General features: G+C 48.3%; 4 protein-coding genes across 12 annotated transcripts in view; 2 read left to right on the top strand and 2 right to left on the bottom strand.

Annotated features, from left to right (window-relative positions):
* Nucleotides 1-68: 68 nt before the first annotated feature.
* LOC116428356 (NF-X1-type zinc finger protein NFXL1) lies at nt 69-4,781 on the top strand. Of its 3 annotated transcripts, none has more exons than XM_076367489.1 (5): nt 69-209; nt 1,041-1,353; nt 1,427-1,539; nt 1,623-3,303; nt 4,058-4,781. In XM_076367489.1, the coding sequence occupies exons 2-5, from the start codon at nt 1,090-1,092 to the stop codon at nt 4,484-4,486; spliced, it is 2,487 nt and encodes an 828-aa protein (XP_076223604.1). In that variant the 5' UTR covers nt 69-209; nt 1,041-1,089; the 3' UTR covers nt 4,487-4,781. The 3 variants fall into 3 exon arrangements, with proteins under 3 accessions (XP_076223604.1, XP_031835788.1, XP_031835787.1); XM_031979928.2 differs by lacking the exon at nt 69-209 and adding an exon at nt 247-885; XM_031979927.2 differs by lacking the exon at nt 69-209 and adding an exon at nt 255-889.
* Nucleotides 4,782-4,901: 120 nt separating this feature from the next.
* On the top strand, nt 4,902-14,232 carry LOC116428310 (uncharacterized). 3 transcript variants are annotated; one of them, XM_076367484.1, is made up of 8 exons: nt 4,917-5,477; nt 5,738-5,773; nt 5,907-6,629; nt 6,745-7,182; nt 7,318-9,957; nt 10,510-11,025; nt 12,132-12,251; nt 13,345-14,232. In XM_076367484.1, the coding sequence occupies exons 1-8, from the start codon at nt 5,420-5,422 to the stop codon at nt 13,380-13,382; spliced, it is 4,569 nt and encodes a 1,522-aa protein (XP_076223599.1). In that variant the 5' UTR covers nt 4,917-5,419; the 3' UTR covers nt 13,383-14,232. The 3 variants fall into 3 exon arrangements, with proteins under 3 accessions (XP_076223598.1, XP_076223599.1, XP_031835633.2); XM_031979773.2 differs by having other exon boundaries at nt 4,918-5,477; nt 6,745-9,957; XM_076367483.1 differs by lacking the exon at nt 5,738-5,773 and having other exon boundaries at nt 4,902-5,477; nt 6,745-9,957.
* Nucleotides 14,233-15,280: 1,048 nt separating this feature from the next.
* On the bottom strand, nt 15,281-18,242 carry LOC143174499 (uncharacterized). Of its 5 annotated transcripts, XM_076367493.1 has the most exons (6): nt 18,072-18,242; nt 16,955-17,617; nt 16,787-16,866; nt 16,543-16,612; nt 15,981-16,413; nt 15,281-15,805 (listed from the first exon to the last, which is right to left on the bottom strand). In XM_076367493.1, the coding sequence occupies exons 1-6, from the start codon at nt 18,133-18,135 to the stop codon at nt 15,658-15,660; spliced, it is 1,458 nt and encodes a 485-aa protein (XP_076223608.1). In that variant the 5' UTR covers nt 18,136-18,242; the 3' UTR covers nt 15,281-15,657. The 5 variants fall into 5 exon arrangements, with proteins under 5 accessions (XP_076223608.1, XP_076223609.1, XP_076223606.1 ...); XM_076367494.1 differs by having other exon boundaries at nt 15,981-16,218; nt 16,528-16,866; XM_076367491.1 differs by having other exon boundaries at nt 16,543-16,866.
* Nucleotides 18,243-20,145: 1,903 nt separating this feature from the next.
* LOC116428233 (FERM, ARHGEF and pleckstrin domain-containing protein 2-like) overlaps nt 20,146-26,947 on the bottom strand; it is a 14,630-nt gene continuing 7,828 nt past the window's right edge. Inside the window, exons 2-11 of the mRNA XM_031979614.2 lie at nt 26,197-26,405; nt 25,792-25,881; nt 25,252-25,627; nt 24,380-24,489; nt 24,166-24,306; nt 23,497-23,651; nt 23,088-23,209; nt 22,865-23,016; nt 22,159-22,418; nt 20,146-21,589 (exon numbers count right to left, since the gene is read on the bottom strand). Of these exons, the coding sequence (XP_031835474.2) occupies nt 21,514-21,589; nt 22,159-22,418; nt 22,865-23,016; nt 23,088-23,209; nt 23,497-23,651; nt 24,166-24,306; nt 24,380-24,489; nt 25,252-25,627; nt 25,792-25,881; nt 26,197-26,405 (1,691 nt within the window). The 3' untranslated portion in view covers nt 20,146-21,513. The remainder of the gene's footprint in view (nt 21,590-22,158; nt 22,419-22,864; nt 23,017-23,087; nt 23,210-23,496; nt 23,652-24,165; nt 24,307-24,379; nt 24,490-25,251; nt 25,628-25,791; nt 25,882-26,196; nt 26,406-26,947) is intronic.

The following is a 26,947-nucleotide window of genomic DNA, read 5'->3' as shown; positions in this document are numbered from 1 at the left end:
TGGACGAATAGAAACCGACATTACCGACATATTGGTTTTAAATTTGTTGCGCCACATAGTGTGAGACCGTTGAAACTTCTAGTCAAATTATGTCAACTAAATGGCGCCACCGAATAATTTATTGTGACGTGTTTCTTTATTCAATATATTATTTACAATGTTGACTAAATTATAACGTTGAAATATTTTATCGACCAACTTCTATGACGGTTTGTAACAAAGGAATTTAAAATGTATAGTTAAATGATTTCTAATAACAAAGAGAAATTGACTTTATCTACAAGTAGAAACCGTCATTACTACTTGGCCTCTGTCCTCACTTCTGTATGTTTATCCTTATCAACTCGAATTTTGAAAGCCATCCAATCATTGAAATCTAATATTGAATATAGGAGATGATATTTAATATATATCATATATATCATTCATATTTGCTATGATTAATTAATACTTAAATACTTGGACCATATCGTCCCACGTTTATAATCGAAATCACTTTATGTAACTGTGAAACGTGATTGGTTTCTCTATCACTCTTGCAATAGCAAAGAAATTATTTGCTATTCATGCTGTACATTTTATTTGCATATTTCTACATAGTTTTTATCGTTCTGTATTATCGTGTACGTTTCACACCTTATAATTAGACATTAGTCTAAGATTCACAGCATAGATATACATAGATTAGGACAACAGGAGTGGGGAAAAACACTTGTGTTTTGTTCGTTGGTATGCGTGGCAGAATATGGCTATAATCCGGTACCATTCAAATATCATATGTTTCGAAGGAAATGCTTCTGTTTTGCCATGGAATGAATTATTTGAAAGGGATGGCTACTTTGCAGATATTGTTTAAGTGTTAAGTATTTCTTAGGATATTTACATGTAGGTAAATAAACGACATTTTATACATAAGTATTCCTTAGAATATCTTCTGTGAATGGGATATTGTAACTATGTTATTAACATTATTTCATTTGCATCTTCAAATTGTATTTGGAGGTTTCACTGAATCATCTATCATTTGTCTATTGTTATAGATAACTGTGTATTGCTGTTGACTGTCCTTTAATTGGTACTCAATTCAGAATGCAGAAATTTAGACGAGCTCAGGCACAAAATAAAATAGCCATTAATAAGCATTTAGAAGCGAATGCTTACTTAGAATCATCGAGTGAAGATGAGGATGACATAAATACAGAGGACATACAAAATGTGGTTGGCAAAGTTTTATCTGGTTACCAAGGAAAGGAGGCAGACGCGGAAAAGATTTTATCTTATTTAGTTAACGCGTTTCAATCTGGTAGCGCGGTTTGTTTAATATGCATTTCAACTATAAAGAAAGCAGATGCGGTACGTTAAGCTACATTGATTTTGTAGTTGATACATTAGTGAAACTTGGCATTAAACGAACAAAATATTTCAGATTTGGAATTGCAGCAAGTGTTTTGCCTTTCTACATTTATCATGTATCTTGCACTGGACACGAGATAGTTTAAATGTGAAACGCGAGAAAGGTGTTGCACCTATTTGGGCATGGTAAGAAACATTTTAAGTAAAGCACAAAAGTAGTATACAGTTTAATCCCTATATCTATCATTACTTGTAAATATTTATTTCAGTCCAAAGTGTCGCATGGAATATGGGCAGGACGAAGTTCCTCGTAACTATAAATGTTTCTGTAGAAAAGTCATAGACCCCGCGTTCCAACCATGGAACATACCACACTCTTGCGGAGACCCATGTGGCAAACTCCTGCAGCCAGAATGCGGTCACAAGTGTGTTTTACTCTGCCACCCTGGACCATGTCCCCCCTGCGCCAAAACAGTATCGGTTAAATGTTTCTGTGGCAAGCAAGCACCCGACCAACGAAGATGCAACGCCAAGGACTGGAGTTGTGGTACCGTATGCAACAAAAGGTACAAATCGTGTTCCCACACTTGCAAGCAACTGTGTCACGCAGGAGACTGTCCGCCTTGTCCAGAAACATTGACACTGGAATGTCACTGCAAGAGCAACACAGGCACAAGGCAGTGTTCCGAAGGCGCATGGAGCTGCGACAAGCCCTGTCGCCGTCCTCTGTCCTGCAACGTCCACGTATGTCAGAGCACGTGTCACTTACCCGGCGACTGTGGACCCTGCATTTTGGAAAAGAACAGAACCTGTCCCTGCGGTAAAAAGCGTTACGCGGTGTCTTGCAGTCAAGAGCAACTGCCAACCTGCGGGGACACATGTGGCAAACTCTTAGACTGCGGTTCGCATTTCTGTAACATGCGCTGTCACGCTGACCGATGTGGCCAATGCTTGGAAGTGGTTACAAAATCCTGTCGCTGCGACAGTTACACGAAGGAAGTCGCCTGCGCCAAGGAATTCCATTGCAACAAGAAGTGCGTGCAGATGCGCCTCTGCGGCAGGCACTTGTGCAACAAGAAATGCTGCGACTGCCTGATCAAGAACACGTTCAACGTATGCGAGAAGATTTGCGAGAACACCTTGAACTGCCGCAAGCACAAATGCTCAGCTCCGTGCCACAGCGGTCCCTGCTACCCGTGCGAGCGCACGGACGTCATTCAATGCAGATGCGGGTACAACAAGATAACAGTACCGTGCGGCACGACGAAGAGAGTAAGACCTCCACCCTGTAACAAGCCATGCAAGGTACCGCCGATCTGCCACCATCCCAAAAGGGAAACTCACAAGTGTCACCAGGGCGCGTGTCCACCTTGCAAGAAGATTTGCGATTTGACGTACAAGCGGTGCGGCCACTCCTGCGTCGCCGTTTGCCACACGAAGGTGTGGGTGAAGGTGAAGAAGAACGACGCGAAGGCGCAGCCCACGGGACCATGGGAGATACAGAAGGAGACCAAGCAGCTGAAAACGCTGCCGTGTCCGCCGTGCGAGGTCTCCGTGCCGGTCACGTGTCTGGGGGGACATGAAACACGCCCGTGGCCTTGCCACATGGCCAGGCCTACCTCTTGCGGAAGGCCTTGCGGAAGAATGCTGCCTTGCTCCAACGACACTTGCGAATTGGTCTGCCACAAGGTGTCATCTCCCGGAGATGCCGCGAATGGCACTCCGTGCATGGAATGCGAGAAGCCGTGCGCGTTCCCGCGACCGCAAGGCTGCACGCACACATGCCCGAAGCCATGCCACCCGGCGCCGTGCAGTCCCTGTAAACAGCTAGTTAAAATTCCCTGTCATTGCGGCATAGTCACTCTGTACCGGAGATGCGCCGAACTGACGTCGGCCACGTCGGAGCAGCGCGATGAACTGCTCAAATGTGGGAACCAGTGTCCTAAAAATGTAAATACAGTCATGCTTCGTGTTCGTTGTAGCTTGATTATGTCGCATTAACGCGTTGAGTGCTGCGTCAGTCGTGGATTCTAGGGACTGACAACGAATTTCTCGTTTGGTCGACATCGGTGCACGAGACCAGCATTTTAAAGGGTTAAATTATTAATGACAATTAAAAAATTTATGTTAAAATTTAGTGCACTTCGCTTTAGTTTTTCGTTAGGATATATTTTAAGTGCATTTGGCCTGCATTCGACGAGTATATATTATTTGATTTTATTGCACAATGAGAGATTTTTCTAAATTCCACAGTTAACTGGTTAATTCTGTTTCTACACTTGTACAATGTATAATCCTTAACCCCTTGGCCTATTTCTTTCTCAACTCTGATACAGCTTTGTCATTAGTAATTTATTGGAAAAAGAGGAAACTTCTAACCATACGTTATGCCTATGTTTCCTTTTAAGTATAACAGTTGATTACGGAAGAATATTTACTTTGAATTCGAATTAACTAATATATATATTTCTCAACTCTGACCGATATGGCTACGTTATTAGTAATTTATTGGAAAAAGGAAAATTCTAAGCATACGTTATGCCTATATTTGCTTTTAAGTATAACAGTTGATTACGGAAGAATATTTACTTTGAATTCGAATTAACTAATATATATATTTCTCAACTCTGATACAGCTACGTTATTAGTAATGTATTGGAAAACGAGAAAATTTCAATGCGTTAACCGTTCGTTTCCGTTGCAGTACGCTTGCGGTCACAGGTGCATGAACGACTGCCACCCGGGCGTGTGCAAGGACGAGAACGAGTGCAGCAAGAAGGTGAAACTATTCTGCCCGTGCAAACGCGTGAAGAAGGACTTCGCGTGCTCGCTGGCGCAGAGGCAGAAGATCGAGGTGCCGTGCGACGACGTCTGCGCGAAACTGAAGAAGGAGAGGAGCCAAGCGGAGGCCGCGCTGCTCGCGCAGAAACGCCAGGCCGAGGAGATCCGCAATCAGGAGGAGATCGAGAAGTTCGAGAGGAAATTCAAGCCTCGTCGCAAAGGCAGGGACAAGCTCGACAAGAAACAGCTGCGCAAAGAGACCAATGGGAGTTATTGGAAATACTCGATTTTGACAATTCTAATAGGCGTCGTCGGCGTAGCGGTGTATTACATGACTGTTCAGAGAGTGTGAATCATTTTCGGAAATTCCAACGGAGAGAGAAAGAGAGAGAGAGAGAGAGAGAGAGAGAGAGAGAGAGAGAGAGGAATGATTGAGAGGAATTGCAGCGTAACGTAATTGTTTTAGTCATTTTCTTGGTTACACGCCAACTTAAACTGACACCGTGACAAACCAAAAACACTTTCGTATATTTTTATAATCCACGAGTATCATCGTTTCACGGCACCGCCGTGCCGTCGACTCGACCATCCAAAGAACGTTATTTTATGCTTGTGCGTTAATATTAAATAAACCATTAAGCGAGTCACTTTCATCTCTTTTCTCGATACCGAATCAACGCGGGATACCATACCGTTCCATGATTCCGAACAAATCGTCCATGAAACCAACTCCTCACGATTCCATCGGATCACCTCGGTAACCCCATTCAAGCGGAAGCGAGATCGTCGATCCTCAGCCTTCGAGGAAGTAACACCGTAGAACAAAGCGTCCAACGAGCAAGACGCGGAAAAAGAAAAATCATCGAGGTGGAATGCAGCCGGACAGTCGTGTCATCGCGTCGTAAATTCGATGGAAGCGTGCGGCGGTTCGCTTCTCGTTACGCCCCGATTTGCATGATCCTCTGCGTCGCTAGTCCTGGGGAACTCCTGAAATCGGATGACGCGATCGGAGCCTCCTACCGAAACCCGTCGCGCGTCTGCCCCGCGTCGACGAGAGAACCGGACAAGAATCGCGTCAGCCAATTCCGCGATTCGCCACCCACGTCGCTACAAATCTTCTTCTTCGTCTTCGTCTTCTTCTCTTTCGGTTGACGGGGATGACGCGAGGATGCGCGCCGCATCCTTTCACCGTCCGCCGGGGGTATCCTTATAAATACAACTATTCATCCGGGACTCGCCTCGTAAGTGGTCACAGGCTCGCGGACCGCGAGCGAATCGTCTCGAGATGATCCAGCCCCAGACGATCGTCCTGCTTCTGATCGGCGTGCTCGGCGCTGCGTCGGGTAACTAGACTCGAACACACCTTAACTGAACACTCCTCTCCACTCCTGCCTCTTCGATCATCTCAATCATCGATCCACACCTTCCTTGAGCAGCTAGAGTTCAGACGCGCGATCCTTTCCCGAACAATTCGCTTATCCAGCGGGCGAGATCCGCTCCTTTTCCCATTGTCCGCTCGTCCTTGCATTCCAGCGATACTATTTATAAGCGTTGACGCATCGACGTTCGACGTGCACGCTGTGATCGTTGTCGCTTCTTTCAGGAGCTCGCGCCACTGGCAGCGGCAGCCTCGCGTTCGGTGCGTATTTTCGAACTGGAACTGGAATTAAACTGGAACTAATTTCCGAACTGTCGGAAATCAGCGTCGACTTTGGTTGCTCAAAGTTCATCGTATTCCGAGGTAATATTCTAATCCTGCGTTTCTATTATAGGCGGCGCTTCCGCATCCTCGAACGCGGCTGCTTTCGCCTCGAGCAGCGCGAACGCGTTCGCCGGCGGCCTGGGCGTCCCTGGGACGGGCCACGAAGGGCACAAAGGAATCCGGAGCTACGACGACAGCGGATACGCGAACGACAATGAAGGTTACCAGGGTCAGCCTGGGTCAGGCAAGAAGAACCGCGGCAGCGACTGCTCCAAGTGTAAGTGGGAGAGTGACGACTACTGGGAGAAGGAGGAGGACGAACAGGAACCGGAAGAGGAGCCTGACGATGAGTGTGACGATGGGGATGATGGACAGTATAGGCCGCATGGGCATGATCATGGGCACGGAAAGACACCAGGTCAGGGTATACAGAAATTCGGTGCGCCGGGCGCGGGCCAAGCGCCGTGGACCGGAAGTTCGGCTGGTCCCGTCAAAGGAGGACCTCCTGGGGGTTTGAGTCCGACGTCTGGTTCGCCTTGGAGCGGATCACCGGCGAAAGGTGGTCATGGGGTTGGACCATATCCTGGGCAACCGAATTACCAGAATAATCAACAGCCGAATAAACAACCGAATTACCAGAATAATCAGCAGCCGAATAAACAACCGAATTACCAGCCTAATCAACAACCGAATAATCAACAGCCGAGTAATCAGCCAGGCGGAGGCTGGAACAGTAAGCCAGAAACTGGTTCTCCGTGTTCCGGTCAGCCCGGGTCAAGCTGCGGGAGTCAAGGTCAGCAGCATTTTTCGTGTCTATTTAAACGAAATGATGTAACATCGGACGAGTAGCTTCTTGTTTTTTCAAGATTTTACTTACGACGGTTCAATGGAGTTGAATTTCTGTTTAGGTCCCGCCGGTGTTGGACCCGTGAAGCAGGCGCCGGTGCCGTTTGGTACACCGGTGTATTCGTCAGGTCCCGTAGGAGGGTATAATCAACAGGGACCGTCGCCTGGATGCGCTGGTGGTTCTGGTGCTTGTGGAGGCAAACCTGGCGACCAGTCTAGACCGGGGTCGCCCGTTGGTTCACCGTACGGTGGACAACCGGGGAGTGGTTTTCCTCAAGGTAACACCGGTTATCAGCCTCATGGTGCTGCCCCGGGAGGTCCAGGAGGTTCTGGAGGTTGTGGAGGTCCAGGGAGTGCAGGAAGTCCTGGGTGTTATGGAGGTTCGGGTGGACCAGGAAGTCCAGGAAGTCCAGGAAAACCAGGAAGCCCCGGAGGTTATGGTGGTCCAGGAGGTCCAGGAGGAAGTCCAGGAAGTCCAGGAAGTCCAGGAGGTCCAGGAGGTTCGGGAAGACCAGGGAGCCCCGGAAGTTATGGAGGTCCAGGTAGCCCAGGAGGACCAGGAGGTCCTGGAAGTTGTGGAACTCCAGGGAGTCCTGGTTGTTATGGAAGTTCAGGAAGTCCAGGAGGTCCAGGAGGTCCAGGAGGTTCAGGAAAACCAGGAAGTCCAGGCAGTCCCGGAAATTATGGAGGTCCAGGAAGCCCAGGAGGTCCTGGAAGTTGTGGAACTCCAGGGAGTCCTGGTTGTTATGGAGGTTCAGGAGGACCAGGAGGTCTAGGAGGTCCAGGAGGTTCTGGAAAACCAGGGAGCCCCGGAAGTTATGGAGGTCCAGGTAGTCCAGGGAGTCCCGGAAGTCCAGGAGGTCCTGGAAGTTGTGGAACTCCAGGGAGTCCTGGTTGTTATGGAGGTTCAGGAAAACCAGGAAGCCCCGGAAGTTATGGAGGTCCAGGTAGTCCAGGAAGTCCCGGAAGTCATGGAGGTCCAGGAAGTCCAGGGAGTCCCGGAAGTTATGGAGGTCCAGGAAGCCCAGGAGGTCCTGGAAGTTGTGGAACTCCAGGGAGTCCTGGTTGTTATGGAGGTTCAGGAGGACCAGGAAGTCCAGGAGGTCCAGGAGGTTCTGGAAAACCAGGAAGCCCCGGAGGTTATGGAGGTCCAGGAAGTCCAGGGAGTCCCGGAAGTCCCGGAAGTTGTGGAACTCCAGGGAGTCCTGGTTGTTATGGAGGGCCCGGAAGTCCAGGCAGTCCAGGCAGTCCAGGATCGCCCAGTAGTCCAGGAAATCCAAATCAGCCAACCAATCCTTGGCAACCCGGGGGTACCGCAATCGCGAATGCTGGTGCCTTTGCCGGAGCTCATTCCGGACCAGGAGGACCAGCTCCCGGAACTGGACCAAACGCAGGACGCCCTGGATCTCCGAGCGGTACTAGCCCTTATGGAGGACCAGCTCCCGGAAGTGGACCAAACGCAGGACGCCCTGGATCACCCAGTGGTACTAGCCCTTACGGAGGACCAGCTCCCGGAAGTGGACCAAACGCAGGACGCCCTGGATCACCGAGCGGTACTAGCCCTTACGGAGGACCAGCTCCCGGAAGTGGACCAAACGCAGGACACCCTGGATCTCCGAGTGGTACTAGCCCTTACGGAGGACCAGCTCCCGGAAGTGGACCAAACGCTGGACACCCTGGATCACCAAGTGGTACTGGCCCTTACGGAGGACAGAAGCCACAGCCTGGCGTAAAAGGAGGTCCCTCTGGAGGTAATTCAGGACCGAGTACCTACGGACAAAACCCATACGATGACGACAAGAAGCCAGACTCCGGTAACAAACCGCAATGGCCCGGATCACCGGCTGGTAAACCTGGTACCGATCAGGGAAGCCACAGTCCAAAGGATGACAAAGGACACCCGAAACCAACTCCAGGTCGCGGCCGTCCACGTCCAAATGACGACGACAGCAAGATCTTCCACATAAACGTGATTCCTGCTCAGGGTGGTCCGGGTGGCGTGAAACCTCACGGTACCACGAAAGCGCCTTTCGATTCAACTAAATCTCCATTCGGTAGTGGACCCTCTGACACTGCGAACCCTGCGAATCAGCCGAATCTTCACGGTCAACCAAATGCGCAAAAGCCTGGCTACCAACCTGGTCCTCAAGGAGGACCTGGTACCACGAAAGCTCCTTACCAACCTGGACCATTTGAATCAGGTACCACGAAAGCTCCTTACCAACCTGGACCATTTGGAGCAGGGACCACGAAACCAAGTTATCAACCTGGTCCTCATGATGGACCAGGCGCAGCAACGCCAAGCTACCAACCTGGACCATTTGGAGCAGGGACCACCAAACCAAGTTATCAACCTGGTCCTCACGATGGACCAGGTGCAGCAACGCCGAGCTACCAACCTGGACCATTTGGAACCTCAGGACCCACGAAACCAGGTTATCAACCTGGTGCTCCTGATGGATCTGGTATCACGAAAGTTCCTTACCAACCTGGACCATTTGGAACCTCAGGACCCACGAAACCAGGTTATCAACCTGGTGCTCCTGATGGATCTGGTCCCACGAAAGTTCCTTACCAACCTGGACCATTTGGAGCAGGTACCACGAAAGCTCCTTACCAACCTGGACCATTTGGAGCAGGGACCACGAAACCAAGTTATCAACCTGGTCCTCATGATGGACCAGGCGCAGCAACGCCAAGCTACCAACCTGGACCTTACGGAAGTGCTCCGGCCGACAAGCCATCGTACCAAAACCCATTCCTTAGGCCAGGCGCAACACCGAATGGACCGCAGCCTGGAGCTGCAGGAAACACCGGTCCCGCAGGAACGTCGAGTCCCGCAAACCAGGGTCCTACCAGTGGATCAGGCGGCTGTTCCAGTCAAAGCTGCGGAGGCGGAAGCGGCTGTTCCAGTCAAAGTTGCGGAGGCGGAAGCGGAAGCGGCTGCGGTCGATCCCCGGATCACAAACCTTGCGATGGCGACAACGGATGCGGTGGATCCTCCGGCCACTCGCCTTGCAGCGGAGGAAGCCCTCCACCCGGAATTCAGAAGGTTCTTCCTGTCGACCTCTCTCAGATTCCCCAGTCTCCCCAGGGTAGCTTCCCCACGGGAAGCGGCGCTGCTCCTGGAAGTGGAAACAATGGTCCTGGATGCGCGTACGGCCAACCTGGCTGCCAACCTGGATCCCCAGGGACCGCGGGACACGCTGCGCCTGGATCTTACCCGAGCAATCCTTTCTTGAACGGAATGGTGCCAATTCCTGTCTCTTCAGCAGGTAATTCTTCATTGTTCAACTGTTAACGCGTTGACTGCCGCATGATTTTGCTGAGAGAAATATAGAAAATGAAGATAGTGTGACATCAACTTATGCTATTCAATTACGTTGTTATTATTGCAAGTTTGAATTGTCGAATGTCAGTGCATTAAGTTGGATTATAACATTAGTTGTATAAAATGAAATCTCATTGGAATTTTTGATTTCATATGCAGATATGTCAACCGTCAGTGAATTCCGCGAACGTCCTAGTTCATTCAAACTATTTTCAAGCGAACTGAATTGAACAAAATCATCTAACACAAAGTACCACAAACACAAAGTTCCAAACTAATCAATATCACACTCGTCTATAATAGATCCTAAAGTACCGACATTCTTCACCAAGAAAAAAGGCTCAAACACAAAGTTCCAAACTAACTAATGTTACACTTGTCTATAAAAAATCCTAAAGTACCGACATTCTTCACCAAGAAAAAAGGCTCACAGCATACTACCTAAAACCTAAACTTCCCAAAACAAGCTAAAATTCTACTCACCTTCAATTCACAGGTTCACCGCAGCCAGCCCCGAGCAAGCCAATAGGCCTTGGCAACCCCTTCCTCAGCGGCTCGTCAGCGCCCGTCCCAGCCGGCGGCGCGAATTCGTTCGCAGGAGCAGGAACATGGCCGTCCGGAGGTTCCGGAAGTCCCTTCCCAGGCAGCGGAGGAATCAACAAGAATAACCCGTTCCTTGGATCAGGAGCACCTTCTTCTTCACCTGACAGCGACAGCCAGATCCCACTGTCACCAGACGCAAGTCAGTCGCACATCTCACCAGGATTCGGAGCAGGATCCTTAGGCTCGAGTCCTTTCGGCGCTTACCCGAACTCGCTTGCGAGCGGGCCAGACGACAGTCAGAAGCATCTTCCAAGCAATCACGGCTCCGGAAGCGGAGGAGGCGTCGGCCTCGGTGCGGACGGAAATTCTGGACACGCGGCAGGATTCTCCGGCGCGTTCTCCGGCGCGTTCGGCGGAGCGCAAGCCGGCAGCTTCGCGAGCTCCAGCGCCGGTTCCTTCGCCGGAGCAGGTGCGTGTTCCTTTCGGTCGTGGAAGATTCGAGAGTGAGCTGAATCGGTAACGGATGGTAACGTTCCGCTCGAAGGCATTGGGATTGTTAGGAGACTGAAGAGAGTTCGCACGGCGCGGAGCAGATGAGATAATTAGCGGCAATCGTTGATCCCGCTTCCGGCGCTTATTAACGCGTTGCGCAATCGGGAATTAGCGAGATGGTTCTTTTGTGATGGAGTAATGAATGTTAACCCTTTGTCCGAAGTGCTCTTGGTTTTTTTTGAGGTTCACGTCGATTTTAGTTTCGATTATAGCTTAATCCTTAGTCTAGATGGTTTTGTGATCTGTCAGCAATTGCAACTAATTTTTATAGTACCTCCTATGAAAATGGAAAGTGATATAATATTCGTTCAATCTTTCCTTTCCATTCTCAGTACAAAATTTGGATGTGTGGAAAATCGAATAATTTTAGGGTAGTTTCTTTGATTCATTAAAATATTCGATATTGCAGCTGGTGCAATATCGGAGCCTACAGAGTACAAAGGGTTAATGTGACGCTCTGTTTATTTATTCGAGAATATTTGGGAGTCATTGAAATGTTACCTTTAACACTAAAACCAGCAGTTCAATTGACTTTTGGAAATTTCGCTATAGAAACTCCAAGAGTGCATCTGTTCGGACTTTTTTTCCATTTTGTAGATTTTGCTTGAAATCGTACTATCGATCACTTAAAACTAGAACTACCGAGCATTTAATACGATTAATATGCAATTCCCATAAAAATTGTAACAATAGATTATTTTCAGTTCCTTCAGGCATTCATTATACTCAAATGAAACTATTTTCAAAATCATTTCGGATATTCGATGCTTCGAAGATATCAATTGCTAAACTAAAAAATCGAAACCAGTAATTTTGACGGTAGTTCTAGTGTTAGTTTTACTGTGTCAAGTGATGACTGAGAGTTACCTGTCGAGCGTAGATTAATAGTCACGCGATAATTGGGGAAGAGTAATTGGAATGCCTGCCGACGTTACCGCTTCTGTCTGTCTTGAATCTGTTGAATTGATGATAATTTGAAAGGTAACAGGAAAGATACGAGCTGATTTCGTAACTCGGTTTCAGGTCCACAAGCTGATTTCGGCCATGCGAACGGCGCAGGTTGGGGCGGCGCCGGAAGCCTCGCCGGAGGCGGTCCCTGGGCCTCGAGCGGTGCGTCCGCTTTCGCGAGCAGCAGCGCTACCAGTAGGTTTCACGGAATTCGCAAATCATGAGGGAATCTGTTCCGAAATTCAGGAATGTTTGTAAATAGCAACGACGCGATATTGTTCTATCAATTGTCGATCGCTGGATTTGAAGTTAACCCGTCGTGGACGAGGATTCGTTGAAGTATCCAGAGGAAGTTCAATTCTACGTGGAAGGCTTAACCAGTTAAATAAATATGAAATATGAAAACTTAATACACTCGCGATCAGCAGAAATTTTAATGAGCAAAAATAGAAGAAATGCAGATGTACGAGGGTTAAAGTGCACGATAGTTTCAAAGAATGAAGGCTATATAGAATTGAATTCATGACAATGTGGCTAAATTTCAATGTTATAGCATTCTTGTCATTTTGCATCACAATGAAAATCAGTGCTACTGATGATGATCATGAACTGACGGTATTCGTCCTGGAAGGGTTAATTTAAAGTCGCCTTTGACCTCTTGTTAGAGTCGACCTCTTGCCGAACAAACCGATTGCTCGTTCACAACTTCGTACTCGAACTATAAAGCTCGATGTTGAAATGACGATACTCGTCTTGGGTTAAGGGTCAATTTAACCCTTTGCACTTGGAAGGTGACTCAGTCACCATACAACTTGATACACCAGAATCATAAAGTCTCACATATAATACTAAGCTTCTTACAATCCACGAATACGTGAAGTGTTGAGATAACTTTGTTTAACTTCTGAATATTCCCTCATTCAATTTATTTTAACACTAGAACTGCCGAGCATTTAATACGATTAATACGTAATCCCTCTAAAAATTGTAATAATTGATTATCATCAATTTCTTCAGACATTCATTATACTATTCAAGTGAAACTATTTACTAGCAAGATCATTTCGAACATTCAATGCTTTTAAGATATCAATAATCACGAAGTGACGTTGAAACCATTTTGACTGGTAGTTCCAGTGTTAAAGAATCCCGTCTACAACTCACTGGAAACTGAATATTTCCAGTGAAAGGCTTCCGAGTGCAAAGGGTCAAAGCCTTCGACCTTCAAAGGAATAGTATCAATGCCAATTACGATTGAACGCTTAATAACCCATGATCGTGGTTTCAGGTTGGTCTGGCGCCGCGCCCCATCACGTGAAAGGATAATGGACGCCGCGGATGGCAACGAGGAGGAGCCAACGTCGGGGCGGACCAATGGCGAAAAAGGACAAAAGCGAACCGTGTCGTTTCACCCGTAATTTATTCGATATTCCCCTTACTCGCGATACGATCTCCAATTAAAGACAAAAGGAAAATATGCAACGTTATTTTATTTCATCCAGGTGACCCGTCGACGATTAGCAATTGAATTAATGCCGATTCGCGGAAGAGATTGTGCTATTATTACGCCGCGGAGATTACGATCACCGCCGGCCGATCCTCGACGGATAATGAACAATGACATAAGCGATGAATCCGCCTCGTGCCAGACCCATCCGATGATCCCTCCGGCTTTTTGTAATCGAAGAAACGGAACGGGTTATGTGCGCAAGCTTAATCGTTTCTCGTTACCTATCGTTCGAGGAACCGGTACCGGATCTCCGACGATCCGTTGTTGAGACTCGGTCGGGATCTTCGGGAAGAGGATCATCGTCACGAGAACAATCGACGTTAACCCTTTGTCCTACAATCTGTCAGCCTCGTAGTGACGATTCCAAATAGAATTTAATAGACATAAATATTATTCAATTTGTTCGAATGCAAACTATATATTGTTCCTCTGTTATCAGTGATTGTATCTTAGAGCACACGTCGCCATGGAGTATGTCCGGAATTTTCTCTTATTTTAAATTATTAATGACAAAGTAGTCAGATCGGTCGCTGTTTGGAAAGGAATCATAGGGCAAGGGGTTAACGATTAATTCGGTTATTGAATACTCTTAATTCTTAGCACTCCAGATGGTTTCGTAACGTGTCAGCAACTACCAATTTTGGTAGTCATACTGAAAATTAACAATGTTACAACATTTCTTAGATTAATTCCCTTCTCAGTACAAACTTTGTATATCTGGAAGATTTATCAATCTTAAGGTAGTTTTCTTGAAATTCATTGAAATGTTTAATATCAGAACTGGTGCAATATTGGAGCCTACAGAGGTCAAAGGGTTAAAACCGATCAATGGCTATAATCGCGAACCTTTAACGCTAGAGGTACCGAGCATTGGATGCGAATAATCTCTATGAAAAATACAGCAATAGATCATTTTCAGTTTCCTTGGAAGTTTATTATAGTATTCAAAACCTATTTCCGTTTCGTTTCGAGTATTCAATGTTTCTAAGTAATTACCAATTGCGAAACAAAGAAATCGGAACCGGTTTCGACCGGTAGTTCTAGTGTTAAACACCTCTGAATGAAGTAACGTGACAGCTTCCTTTGTAATCACCGTTCGAAGGCTCCGCGAGGAAAGCCGCGTAGAACGAGATAGAATATTCCTCGAATAAATCTTGCTAATTGTATCTCCGACGAGATCTATTCGATCAATCGACGTTAATACACTGCAGTTTGAAAAAATCTCGTCCAATTTATTCTCCCGCAAACATTCTCGACGCGTTCGATCGACGAGACGCTCGTTCCGCGGCAACGAAACCGCCTTCGCAGTCGCGTGTTTGACCCGAGGCGACGTTTTTCTAATCTAATGGATGTAAATAGACCGCGGTGTCCGCGGGAATACCGCTTATGTCATCGCCGGTCACTGCAGACCATTAGACATAAATTATTCATGAGACTCCGCTGACGAACGCAGCCAATGGCCTCGCGAGTCGTCCAGGACGCGGCGGATCCGGGTGCGCCGCGAGTCCCGGCGATAATCGCTCGCGCTGCTACAGGAATAACAATGCCTCGCTTCGAGCCATCCGCAGAGAAAGAAGAAACGCCGAGAGCAAACTAGGCAGGAGACGGAGGAACGCTCGACTAACGCGATTAACGTAACCGCGCCGGTCTCGTCATCGTCGAGAATACACGGAAACGGCCGCGTCTCGGGCGAATTATTCTTGACACGTGCAGGTACAACTTGATCAATCGTTTATTCAGATACGGTACAATTTCAAAAGATGACGGGGTGGGAGACAGAAATAGAAAGAGAAACAAAGAGAGAGAGAGAGAGAGAGAGAGAGAGACAAACAGAAAGAGACAAAGATATAGAGAAAGAGAGAGAGTGAGAGAGAGCTACTGGCAAGAGGGTCGAGCGTCGATCGGATCGAAAGGGATCAGGTACGAATGACGAAGGACAGTCGCTGCAGAATTACGAAAATATAGAGACAGGGGAAGACATTCTTTTTTCTAGTGGATCACAGATGAAAGTGTCGCGGTTCGATTGCGAGCACCGCGTCGGTAGCTGTCGTCCTTCGGTTGGATCTCGACGCGAGACGTCGAGGAAGGGGTTTATTTGATCTTGCCCGCGGAGACTTTGTACGAGCCCTTCCCGCTGGAGTCGATGCTGGCCGCGCTGTTGCTGTAGACACCCTTAGCGCCGGACACGGTGCCGCTCTTGTCTACGCCCTCGTCGAGGTCGCCCATGCGGTTGAAGAGACTGCAATGATCATTTGATTAATCTTCTTTGCGTATGAATATTCGATGTCTATCAACCCTTCTAGGACGAGCGTTTCTCAAGCTAAAATCTCTTTTACGGAGAGCCGTCGACGTTCGTCTTCAAAGGGGTGAAACATCATCTCGTTAATATGAAAAATAGTCAAAATTGAACTTACTCTACCCCGTGACCACCGTGGCCACCGTCGCCACCATAACCGCCGTACCCGCCAGGTCCGTAACCACCTGCGTTCGCGTTCGCGGTTGCGCTGGCGCTCGCGTGAGAATTGCCACCAGCACCAGCGAAGGCGTTTGCGTTGGCATTCGCTTGCGCATTCGCGCTGGCGCTAGCTTGAGCGTTAGCGCTAGCGGATGATCCTCCTCCGTATCTTCCGAGTCCTCCAAGTCCTCCGTAACCTCCCGCTCCACCAGCACCACCGCCAGCTCCACCAGCACCGCCACCATAACCGCCAGCACCGGCTCCGCCAGCACCGCCGCCATAACCGCCAGCACCAGCTCCGCCAGCTCCACCAGCACCGCCACCGTAACCTCCTGCGCCACCTCCGGCTCCGCCAGCACCGCCACCATAACCTCCGGCACCGCTACCGGCGCCTCCGTAGCCTCCGGCTCCACCGCCGCCTCTGCCACCACCGTAACCACCGGCTCCACCAGCACCGCCGCCAGCACCACCGCCGGCTCCGGCACCACCACCGGCTCCTCCGTAACCACCAGCTCCGCTACCACCATAGCCTCCCGCTCCACCGCCGCCTCTGCCACCACCGTAACCACCGGCTCCACCAGCACCACCGCCGGCACCACCGTAGCCTCCTGCTCCACCGCCAGCTCCGTTACCACCTCCGTAACCGCCAGCGCCTCTTGCGCCACCTCCGTAACCACCAGCACCTCCTGCGCCACCTCCATGTCCACCCGCACCACCGGCGCCTCCACCATGGCCGCCGCCAGCTCCGCCACCACGACCACCGCCAGCTCCGGCACCACCGCCGTATCCGCCGGCTACACCTGCGCCGCCACCGTAACCACCAGTCTTAACTACGCCGCCAGCGCCTGGAGAATATGAGTGGAAGATTATGGCTTCAATTTTCAATTTCTATTACAAAGAGAATACTGAAGTGATGGAATTGTCAATCCTTACCGCCGTGTCCACCTGCGCCACCTCCGGCACCGCCGCCGCCACCACGGCCGCCGCCGCCTCCGTTGCCACCACCGTATCCACCGGCTCCACCGCCTCCGTTGCCACCACCGTATCCACCAGCTCCACCGGCTCCACCGCCAGCTCCGGATCCTCCATAGCCACCGGCTCCACCGCCAGCACCGGATCCACCATAGCCACCGGCTCCACCACCAGCTCCGGATCCTCCGTAGCCACCGGCTCCACCACCGGCACCGGATCCACCATAACCACCGGCTCCGCCGCCATTACCGGCTCCACCACCAGCACCGGCTCCACCACCAGCACCACCTCCTGCACCACCACCGGCACCATGTCCACCGGCTCCTCCGCAACCTCCGCCTCCGCCGCCACAACCGCCGTGGCCACCTCCGTTTCCAGCGCCTCCGCCGAGGCCGCCGCCTCCACCAAGGCCACCGCCCAGACCACCGCCACTGCCGAAACCACCGCCTTTTCCGCCACCGAAACCACCTCCGCTACCAAATCCTCCGCCACCGCCACCGCCACCGCCGCCGCCACCACCGCCACCACCACCGAATCCTCCTCCGAAGCCACCTCCGAGTCCACCGCCTAATCCACCCAAGCCGAACCCTGGTATGGGGCTACGTTTAGATCTTTCCACGGCATCTGGAACATTGACATACTGGGTGAATCTTGTGAACTTCGAGAGAATTGTGTAAAATGCGAATGGTATGAAATGTTATGCGTTTTGAAAATGGCGGCTTGGAAGATTTGGGAGATTGGAAAGGCGAGTTTGAAAATCTGAGACGATTAACTCATTGCGAAGTTATAGAGAACTTTATAGAGAACTTAAAGAGAAAGTTATAGAGAACGATGGTCTTTGGGAAGTTGATGAGCTAGGATTATCTAAGATTCTTGCAGTCGAAGGTTCGATGTTTTTGGTAGTTCAAAGATTCTCTATGGTCTGGATAAGAAGAGAATTTACGAGTTGTACTATTATCCAGCAGATTGGACGCGAGTAAAGATGTTCATCCGAGAAACACAAGATCCGTAAAACCGCGCGATCCAAGCGTAGATGAAGTCAAAGGGACGAGAACGAGAGAATACGAAAAGAAAATACCTTGTGCGTGGACGCAGACAAGAGCCAGGGCGGCGAGTAATCCGATCGTTCGATACCGGCGCATAGTTGCTGGGGATCGATTCTTCTGTTACGCTGCCAGGCGAATCGCTCATCTTTATATCATTCCTCCCACTCTCATTAAGCAGCGGATCTTCCTGAAATCGTCGCGACGCTTCCTCGAACGCAGATCTAAGCGTGAAACGCGGCAACGAGGGCAAAAAAACGTCCGTTGGCCAAGGCTAAGGTAAATGGCGGCGAGCGCGCGACCACGCGGGACCCACGTTCGCGTCTCGCGATCCGCGATTCGCGAATTCAACGTCCCGAACGATTCGCGCCTCTTCCTTCAACCAATATCGCCTCCGGCGACAGCCGACGCGTTCGCGTCGTTGAACTTTCCAATCAACGTCGGCCTTGAAGCGTTTTCGTGGCTTTTTTCGCCCGAAAACCTCGCTCACGCTTCCGGCATCGCTTCGAATTTCAGAACTCTGGACAACGATTCGAAGGAAACATTTGTTCTAGAAACTTATCAACACTTGCGAGGATTCTTGACAATGTCGCAAGAAGCAGAATTTCGAATTAGTTCTTTCAAATTTGAAATCTACACTGCAAACGACGACTCCATAGAAACCGCGCTGTCGCGCCGTTGCTTCGATCGCTGCGACAAGATGGCGGCTCCGCGAGAGGCTCATTCGCTTCGTTCAGAAACGAGAGGTCTCCGAGCGAATAATTCTATTTGAAAACATATTTTTCATCGAATATTGAACGCATGCTATTCCGTCGTTCCATTATCCGTCACCGACGCGTCCTGTCCGTCGAACTCGTAATCCTTGAAGCCTCCGACGCGCCACTTTCCCGAGCATCCTTCGTCCGATTTTTCCGCGGGAAAGTCGCGCCTCGTCGGCAATCCCGGATTTTCTGCAGACAAAAAGGAGAAAACGTCGACGTGGGTGATCCGTTATCTGCGAAAATCCCGAAGGGGTTCCCAGGATCGCTGGAAAGAAATTCGTCAGATAATGATATCGGTAAAACCGCCCGTCCAACTGCGTCATCGTCGATCTCGCGGCTCGGTTGTTTCGCCGTTCCCCCGCGGGGCAAAAAATTTTGAAGATCGATAAGGGGATTGCGTAACCGTTGACCGTCAGCGTTGGAGGCGTAGGAAAACCGCGTAAATCCACCACGGAGATCTCGAGCGCGTCTCGCGCCTAGAACTGCGAAAATATCGTTGATAACCCCGCTCGATTCGTCTCGTAGACATTGACCCGGTTCCAACAACAATCCATCGGATCGTACGCAGGACGGTCGCGATTGCACGATTCTTCGTGGAACCGATTTATTTCCGTAGCAGAAAATACGTGTCTCCAGCGAGGCGCGAAAACCGCGAGCAGGCTGGAACCCTAGAGTCTTCCCCGAAAGCCTCGGACGTTCCGTGTCCTCGGTGTCATCTACTATCCGACACGGCGCCGGACAATTGATTTTCTTCGATTCGCTCGGTACCAAGGATAAACGATCACATTGAATACTAGTCTGACCGGATTCATCGTCCGCGTTTAATGTGACGAGGAATTACATCGGCGTCGATCATACGACGCGATATCGGGGAAACGATTGCCGGATATCGCTCGCGATCTTCTTACGGGTATTTCCAGTGGCTTTTCTCGGCGTTGATTGATAGATCGAGAGACAGAGAGAGAGGGAGAGAGAGAGAGAGGCAGAAAAATACGAGAAACTCGTAAACGGTAAAAATGGAAACATTGATCGATTCCAGCGCATGTAAATTGCGCGTGTACACGAATAGCCGCGGCGTGAGAGCGATTCTGCTCATTAGCAGAATCTGCTCGTTAGCAGCTCATCGGGCCTGAAAAAGTCCCTCCGAATATATTACCGGTGCGATCCGTTCTCACAGGTAACACCGAAAGGATTCACGATCAAGGATACGCGTAGCCAAGGTTTCGTTCTCCGTCCTTTTCCTTCTTGCTCGCGTTTCGCACTCTCCGTTGCGTACCGCTGCGAATCGCACTGGAAAAATTCTCGCTTCTCGCGGCGGCACGGTTTCAGATCCCAAGACGGCGACCGCTTCGAGTATCAATATGTACGTTTATTGCGGAATATCGATACATCATGTTACATAACGACTTACACTTCGAGTCCGCGTAATAAAGCTCGCTCCGTGCGCGGAAACGCTTCGATTCCTTTCTCCGTTCCGATTTTCCTCCGTTGTTTCTCTAATAAACGTACGAGTTTCGAGCCGTCCGCGGGAACCGGCGGACCGACGCGGCCTCGCCGTCCCCGCGAGCTCGGCGGTTCGTCACGATCTCCTTCGTGCCCGACAGAGTATAAAACTAATATTCTTCTCCGTATATACCGTCGCGTGTGTTGTATACATATATTAATTACATTCTATGTTTGTAACAAAACAATCGGAGCAACTAAAAAAAAGAAAAAAAAACAGACAACGGTCGACCTGTTAACCGGGACAGACGAGAAGGGTGCTCGTCGTCGCGTCGTTCCCGACGGCTCGCCTCGGAACGCTCTCCCGTCTCGTTGACTAAGAAGACTTCTTTCTCACCTATCCTGTAATATCTCTAGATCAGTCTAAATTACGCCGGGAACGCGTCCGTGCCGATGGGACGCGCTCTTTCTACGTGAATTTCCGATCGCGATCCGGGAATCGCCCGTTTAACAGGTCTCTTCGCATTATCGACTGGTCACTGGTTCCCCTCGGTCGACGTTCGTTAGAACATCGAGCCGAGTTAGAACGAGGAAACGAACACGCGCCCCCGCGAATGTTCTCGCCGATAACAGGGAAACAACAACTCTTCGCAATCTCTTTAACAACCGATCGATAATTTAACAACGAGAAAAAACGCTCCTACGCTAACGAAATTATTGTCTTTTCCTCAAGACATGGATCGTCAAAAAAACTCTCAATGTAAAATTGGTCCAAAGTTTGCGTCGCGCGTGACCTCCACTTTCGTCGACGCCGCGCGATGCCCGCCGCTGTCTCGGCGAGCGAGGTACACCGAACAAAACCGGGCGATACGCTTACGATCTAACTAATTCTATTTACACACCGATTATCCTGTCAGCAGCCGCGATTACGTATTCGGTATGCGTTTGTGTGTGTTTGTTTGTGTGCCCGCGTTCGTGTAATATCGAAATTTCTTTCCGAACAGCCAATGGTGCCGCGGAATCGGCACGAGATAAATGCATCAATGCGCAAATGCACGATACTTACAGTCTTCGTGCTCCGTCCCAGGACGCACGACTCTTTGATTTGATTGTCGATTACAATTTTGATCGTGAACAATAATTTCAGTCCTTGCAATAAGGCCGCACAGTTCCCTCCCGATCTCGATCCTAACGCGAATCTTAACATTCGAATACGCTGAGATTTCTCTTATCTAATCCTACGTCGCATAATCAAATACATTGCGGTCACCCGTTAATATACGCCCTTCCCGTTGAAGCTGACCGGCACGTGGCTCTGCTGAGTCGCGCTTCGTATTACCTCGATCCATCTGGAAAATATGGAATTTCCTTCAATATTGTATTCGCAACGAATGATCGGCGATCATTGCTATTTTAACACATTGCACGCCGGCTGAATTTCAGCTGCTAGAAACGCGAGTGTCGGTGATTGTATTGATGTATTTTTAAACATCAATCAGACCGAAATTTGTTACGAAAAAGAATAAGGAATTCGAGTAATTTTAATTTGTGTTACACGTATCTAAAATTCCTAGATTTCTGTTATATTAACCTCTTGTACAATGACGAGACTCGTGATGAAGATTTTTAGACTAATTTAACAACAATCAGTGTTGTTCATTACCCACGGACCAAAGCAACTATTTCGCTGTTATCAATGTATCATCTTTAAATTTCCATTTGAAGTAAAATGGACAATTTTGTTGCTTTTCTTCTAGACTGCCGATAGTAAAATGTTACACGAGCTTAGTAACGAAAGTAAATAGTACGCCAAGGGGTTAAACTGCAGACTGGAAATCCCGCATTATCACAGCGCAGGCGCGCAATGCGTTAAGCAAGATAAACCGGTGACAAGGGATTAAAAAAACAATCCCCTCACCTCCCAAAGGTATAGTCGCTCTCAGCGCGGAAGAAGTAAACGTGGCTCTTGAACTGCAGCTTGAACACGAAGTCCTTATTGATCCCGTCCTTCTCCGAAGGAGTGGTCACCGTGTATCCTAACAAGGGCAAGCTGGCCAACGGGAAGTCATCCTGATGGGACTTGTAGAAGAACAGGCAGAAGTTCGTGAACACGACCCAGAGCTTCTGCCAACCGTTGCTGTTCTTGAATTTCCGCAACAGAAATCCGCTGAGTTGGTTCTGCGAGGAAACCGACATTATATTATTATATTATATTATTGTGGGAATAGATGTATTGAGCGTGCGAATAGATATACTAATGAGTGATGAATGTGTGTGCAATAGATGAATGCGACTGTGTGAGCGCATTTTGACTCAAAGCATTGGAATATTCTAGATTATATTGATTTTCCCTATATGTTAATAATGTTCGTTTCTTTATGAATCTAGAATATTCCAAGTATATGTGAAGTTAACACGTTGAATGCCGCACGATTTTATTTCAAATATTTCTGTGAAACTTATAATTTCGAAGATATCTGAGATTCTAAGAGTTACTGTCCCACCCTGTATACAAGACTTTATAATTTTGCGAATCAAATCAAGTGGCGAGAGTCATCTCTCGAGTGCAAAGGGTTAACAGAAAGTTGCAGGAAACTCTCATCAATTCTCATGATTATTATTACTTGAAACGCTCGCAGCTGGTCGTTGTAGCTGATGCTGGTGTTCCGATGCCAGCAGACGTGTACGGTCGTGTTGGACGCCTTCGCGCCCCCGCAGTTCCCTCTGTCGCCGTCCAATCCGACGCCGTCGCCCATTTCATCGGCAGACCCTAAAACTTGGCGGAATTGTCCCACGAATAATAATTCCGTCGAACGAGCCGTCGAATGATGGTCGTGGCATACTTACTACAAGATTGCAGATTCAGATACGGCATCTTCGGATCCGCGTCCGCCTGCGCGATGGCCATGCTCAGGTCTTCCAACCATCGCACCTTCTCCTCCTCGTTGCTGGCCGCGACCGTCAGAGACCTGCCGGGAATGTCGTTTGAGTGACGGTTGGACGTCATCGGGGAAAATCGAGAGGAAAATGGTGAACCGATAAACCAGAAGGAACTCGACTTAGCACGCTAGGAGACAACTGGACGAGAAATTCGTTTCTTTTAAATAGCATTGAGAAACCTTTCACCGTTCAGAGACGACAGAATGGAACGACCGAGTCGACTAGACCTCTGCCAATTGACCTTTTAATAGCACACGAACCCGTCCTTTTGGCACCTTGTTAAAAGCTCGGTGATTCTATTCACTGGTACACTCACTGATTCCCTTGGGCATCGATTGAGAACGCGAAATCCGAGCCGGTCTTGTTGTCGCTCTCTCTGATCTTCATTCCCTTCAACGGCAGCTGGCCGTGCACGCGGAAGCACTGCGTCGGTTGCTGGGTACGGAATGTGTACAATAATACGTCCGAAAACTGGAAGGATTCATTCAGAGCTTTTCATTCTGAACATCTGTGTTACATGCAGTGGCGGCTGATGTTATTCACTTTGATGATATCTACTTGATATTATCGATAACTTTTCATATAATGAATCCTCTTTTCTTTAACCAGTTAACCCCTTGCCCTATGATTTCTTTCTCAACTCTGAACGATACGGCTACTTTGTCATTGATAATTTATTGGAAAAAGAGGAAAATTCTAAGCATATGTCATGCCTATATTTCCTTTTAAGTATAACAGTTGATTACAGAGGAATAATATTTACTTTGAATTCGAATGAACTGAATATTTGTTGAATCATGTTACAATCTTCAATGAGCCTCACTCGTAGGACAAGTTAAGCTTAATGTCAGTAGTCATCCCCCAGTTTATAAAGAAGATACAAACATGTGAAAACAAAAGCTACAAATTTTCTGGAGCAGCACCATAATTTTAGCTACTAGCCGCCACTTTACATGTTGAAATTTCGATTATTATTTCTTATTACCAAGAAAAACATTCTCTGCTGGAAGCCTTTGCGACTATACTTCTGCAAGCAGCCTTGCCTGATGAACCTGCGACCCTCCTGGACCAGATTGTCGAAACCACCGATGTCCCTCTGCATCTCGCATAGCTGAACTAAATTTTCCTACGAATAGCAACGAGCGTTAGAATCGTTATGACTGTTAAGCTTCGAAAGGTACAGGATATGGATTTCTTACAGCTTGATTGATGATGCTGAGACCCTCCAACAACGTCTCCCCTAATCGGTCTCTAGCTGCCAGACAATCTTCGAAGTCCGTGTGGTCTTTCGGGTAATGATCCAGCAATCCTGAAAAATTCAAATCGGCTACAGATAACTAATACATGTTTAATTAGTTAACAATTAACAATTCACTTTCTACGATACTCGACGTAATCGTTTCGTTTCAACGAATCAATCCCTTATACTGGAATTTCATTTAGAGACTTGAAAATCTTGCGTGAAGAATTTTGTTTCCACCTATTCTACGCGATATGTAATTTTGCTTATTAACTCTTAGCACTCCAGGTTGTTTTGTAATCTATCAGCAACTGCAACTAATTTTTATAGTATTCCCGTATAGAAGTCCCGTAAAACATTTTGAATGCAACGTTAAATGCTCCGAGTGCGGATTAATAATTCTGTGTGTGTCAAATGGTACACTTGGAAACAACGTAGAATACATAAAGCAACTAGACTATGTTAATAAGATACCATTAAGATTCCATTGTTAACCGTGTGAGTCCCAAGCGGCGTGATGGCGCTTCTCTGTTACATTGTCTAAAAGTGGCAGTCTATCGGTTCGTAGAATCAGATGAAGCTTATTTATCTCTTCTAATTATTCATTTTTATTTCTGTTATTACTCGCCTAAGACTGGAAGAATGTAACTATTTAAAATCTGTTTCTAAAAATAGAAAAGCGTCATTCAGTTTCGAAATTAAAACAAAACAAGCGCAATCGCATCGCTTGGCATTTTTCTTTTCTTGTAAAACCCCGTGAGATTCAAACAGTTAATCCAAGAAGAACTAGCGTAAAATATCCGAAGGAATCGGATAACATAACGAACGTACTGTCTATAATACTGTTGTAGTGCAACAATCGTTGCAACGGTTTCAAAAGAAACGAAGTCAGCGGGAGATAGCAGTGTTTCTGCGCCTCGAAGTCCCGGCAGAGCTGATCGAAGCGTCGCGATGTCCTCGTGTAGTATTCCATCTTCTCGAGAACCGGTATCAGGTTCTCGAGATATTGATCGTAGAGCGGCAGTACGTTCAGCAGCGTGTTGTAGAGGAAATCGCCGATGTTGTGACGCGCGTTGCTCTCCCATCGCGCCAGCCTCGCCTCCATTTCTTGGAGGCACGGTCCGTGGACGTCCGCTAACAGCTCGATCAGCGAAACCACCGCCTCACCCTCCAGTTCAGCCTCTCGAGACACCTCCTCGCGGAACCACTGTCAGCCGAAAAAGGAAAAAGCGACGAGAATTAAACAATTTCGCTCTGCTCTCTCTCTCGAGTTTCCACGCTCGGATACAAGCTCGTCGAGCTTACTCGGAGAAGAACAGATTAGTACGCTATCTGAAAATGATATTTTAATGACAGGGAATATGGACATACCACGTTTATCACGTCGAGATCCTTCTTGTACGTCCGCTCGGTCATCAGAAGCTCCTTCGCTATGTAGTACGCCTTGTCCGTCGGCCATCTCTGCTCAGAACAGAAGGTTTCCATGATGCGTAACAATGGCGGTTCGCGCGTTGACCGCCACGCGAATTTCGAGCGTTTCGTATATTACTGATCGCGTGACTAAAAGCGAATGGTGTTAGAATGAAAGTCTGAATTGATTTTTTGATATTTCCTTTCGCAAATTTGAATGCGGCGAATAAAAAACCAATAAATGACTGCCGTATATACACGGCACCCGTCGCGAAAGGGTTAAGTAATTTAGAGAATCCGACGATCGGTGGCGGACAACGCGTTGAAAATCATTTCGAGTCGTTTCGAATATTACGTGAGACCTGCCTTCGTTTTCCGAATCTCGATATCCTCGACCTCCCCGTTCCTCACCACCTGCTTCACCGGGCTGAGATCCGGCGTGTCGACGATGTTCGAGTTGCTGTTGTCGATGACGCCGTTCACGGGCCGATTCTCCGGCGATCTGTCGCTCGCGAAAACGGAGTTGTTGTTCTCCGGTCTCTTCGGCGCGCCCGGCTTATTATCGGTCCCGGAATCTGTAAACGCACACGAGTCAGACAGGGAATTCCTCCTGGCGTCTCTGAAGCACAAATAAGAGGCGCAAAATCGAGCGGACGGCCCGAGAAAGTAAGTGTACATATATGTATATATAAATGTAAATATAAATATAAATATAAGTATAAGTATAAATATAAATATATAGATATACATATATATATGATAAAGTAAATCTGAAGAAGAAAGTGAAGAAAAAACGGAAAAGAAAACTCGAAAACCCGTGAGGAAACAGAAGAGCAGAAACGGGAGAGAGTATTTCCATGCAAACGGTGCACCCCGGCTTCCGGCGTCTACGGACGTCCGTTCCGCGTCCGCGAACAAAGGAAAACAATCGTTCTACCGTCGAGTAGCCGGTCAGACCATCAAACGAGCGCTAGCTCCTTTACTTTCGGATGCACGTGCAATTGTGACATACTCGTAAACTCTGTGCGGAACACACACACACGCATAAGTACATCGCTGCTACGTACGTCGAGAAGAGAAAAAAAAAACGGACGAACGATTCGCGCGGAGAACAACG

This window comes from Nomia melanderi, chromosome 4 (assembly GCF_051020985.1).
Source record: "Nomia melanderi isolate GNS246 chromosome 4, iyNomMela1, whole genome shotgun sequence".
Classification (NCBI taxonomy): Eukaryota; Metazoa; Arthropoda; class Insecta; order Hymenoptera; family Halictidae; genus Nomia; species Nomia melanderi.
Note: the sequence above shows the minus strand (reverse complement) of the source record. Positions and strands in the feature narration are given on the sequence as shown.

Excerpts from the sequence above, each read along its gene's own strand:
- LOC116428356 (XM_076367489.1), top strand. The coding sequence starts at position 1,090 with ATGCAGAAATTTAGACGAGCTCAGGCACAAAATAAAATAGCCATTAAT. Across the intron at positions 1,354-1,426 it reads CTATAAAGAAAGCAGATGCG|ATTTGGAATTGCAGCAAGTG; the intron begins GTACGTTAAGCT and ends AAAATATTTCAG. Across the intron at positions 3,304-4,057 it reads GGAACCAGTGTCCTAAAAAT|TACGCTTGCGGTCACAGGTG; the intron begins GTAAATACAGTC and ends TTTCCGTTGCAG.
- LOC116428310 (XM_031979773.2), top strand. The coding sequence starts at position 5,420 with ATGATCCAGCCCCAGACGATCGTCCTGCTTCTGATCGGCGTGCTCGGC. Across the intron at positions 6,630-6,744 it reads GTCAAGCTGCGGGAGTCAAG|GTCCCGCCGGTGTTGGACCC; the intron begins GTCAGCAGCATT and ends ATTTCTGTTTAG. Across the intron at positions 12,252-13,344 it reads CGCGAGCAGCAGCGCTACCA|GTTGGTCTGGCGCCGCGCCC; the intron begins GTAGGTTTCACG and ends TCGTGGTTTCAG.
- LOC143174499 (XM_076367490.1), bottom strand. The coding sequence starts at position 18,135 with ATGCGCCGGTATCGAACGATCGGATTACTCGCCGCCCTGGCTCTTGTC. Across the intron at positions 16,867-16,954 it reads TGGCGCAGGTGGACACGGCG|GCGCTGGCGGCGTAGTTAAG; the intron begins GTAAGGATTGAC and ends CATATTCTCCAG. Across the intron at positions 15,806-15,980 it reads CACGGTGGTCACGGGGTAGA|TCTCTTCAACCGCATGGGCG; the intron begins GTAAGTTCAATT and ends TGATCATTGCAG.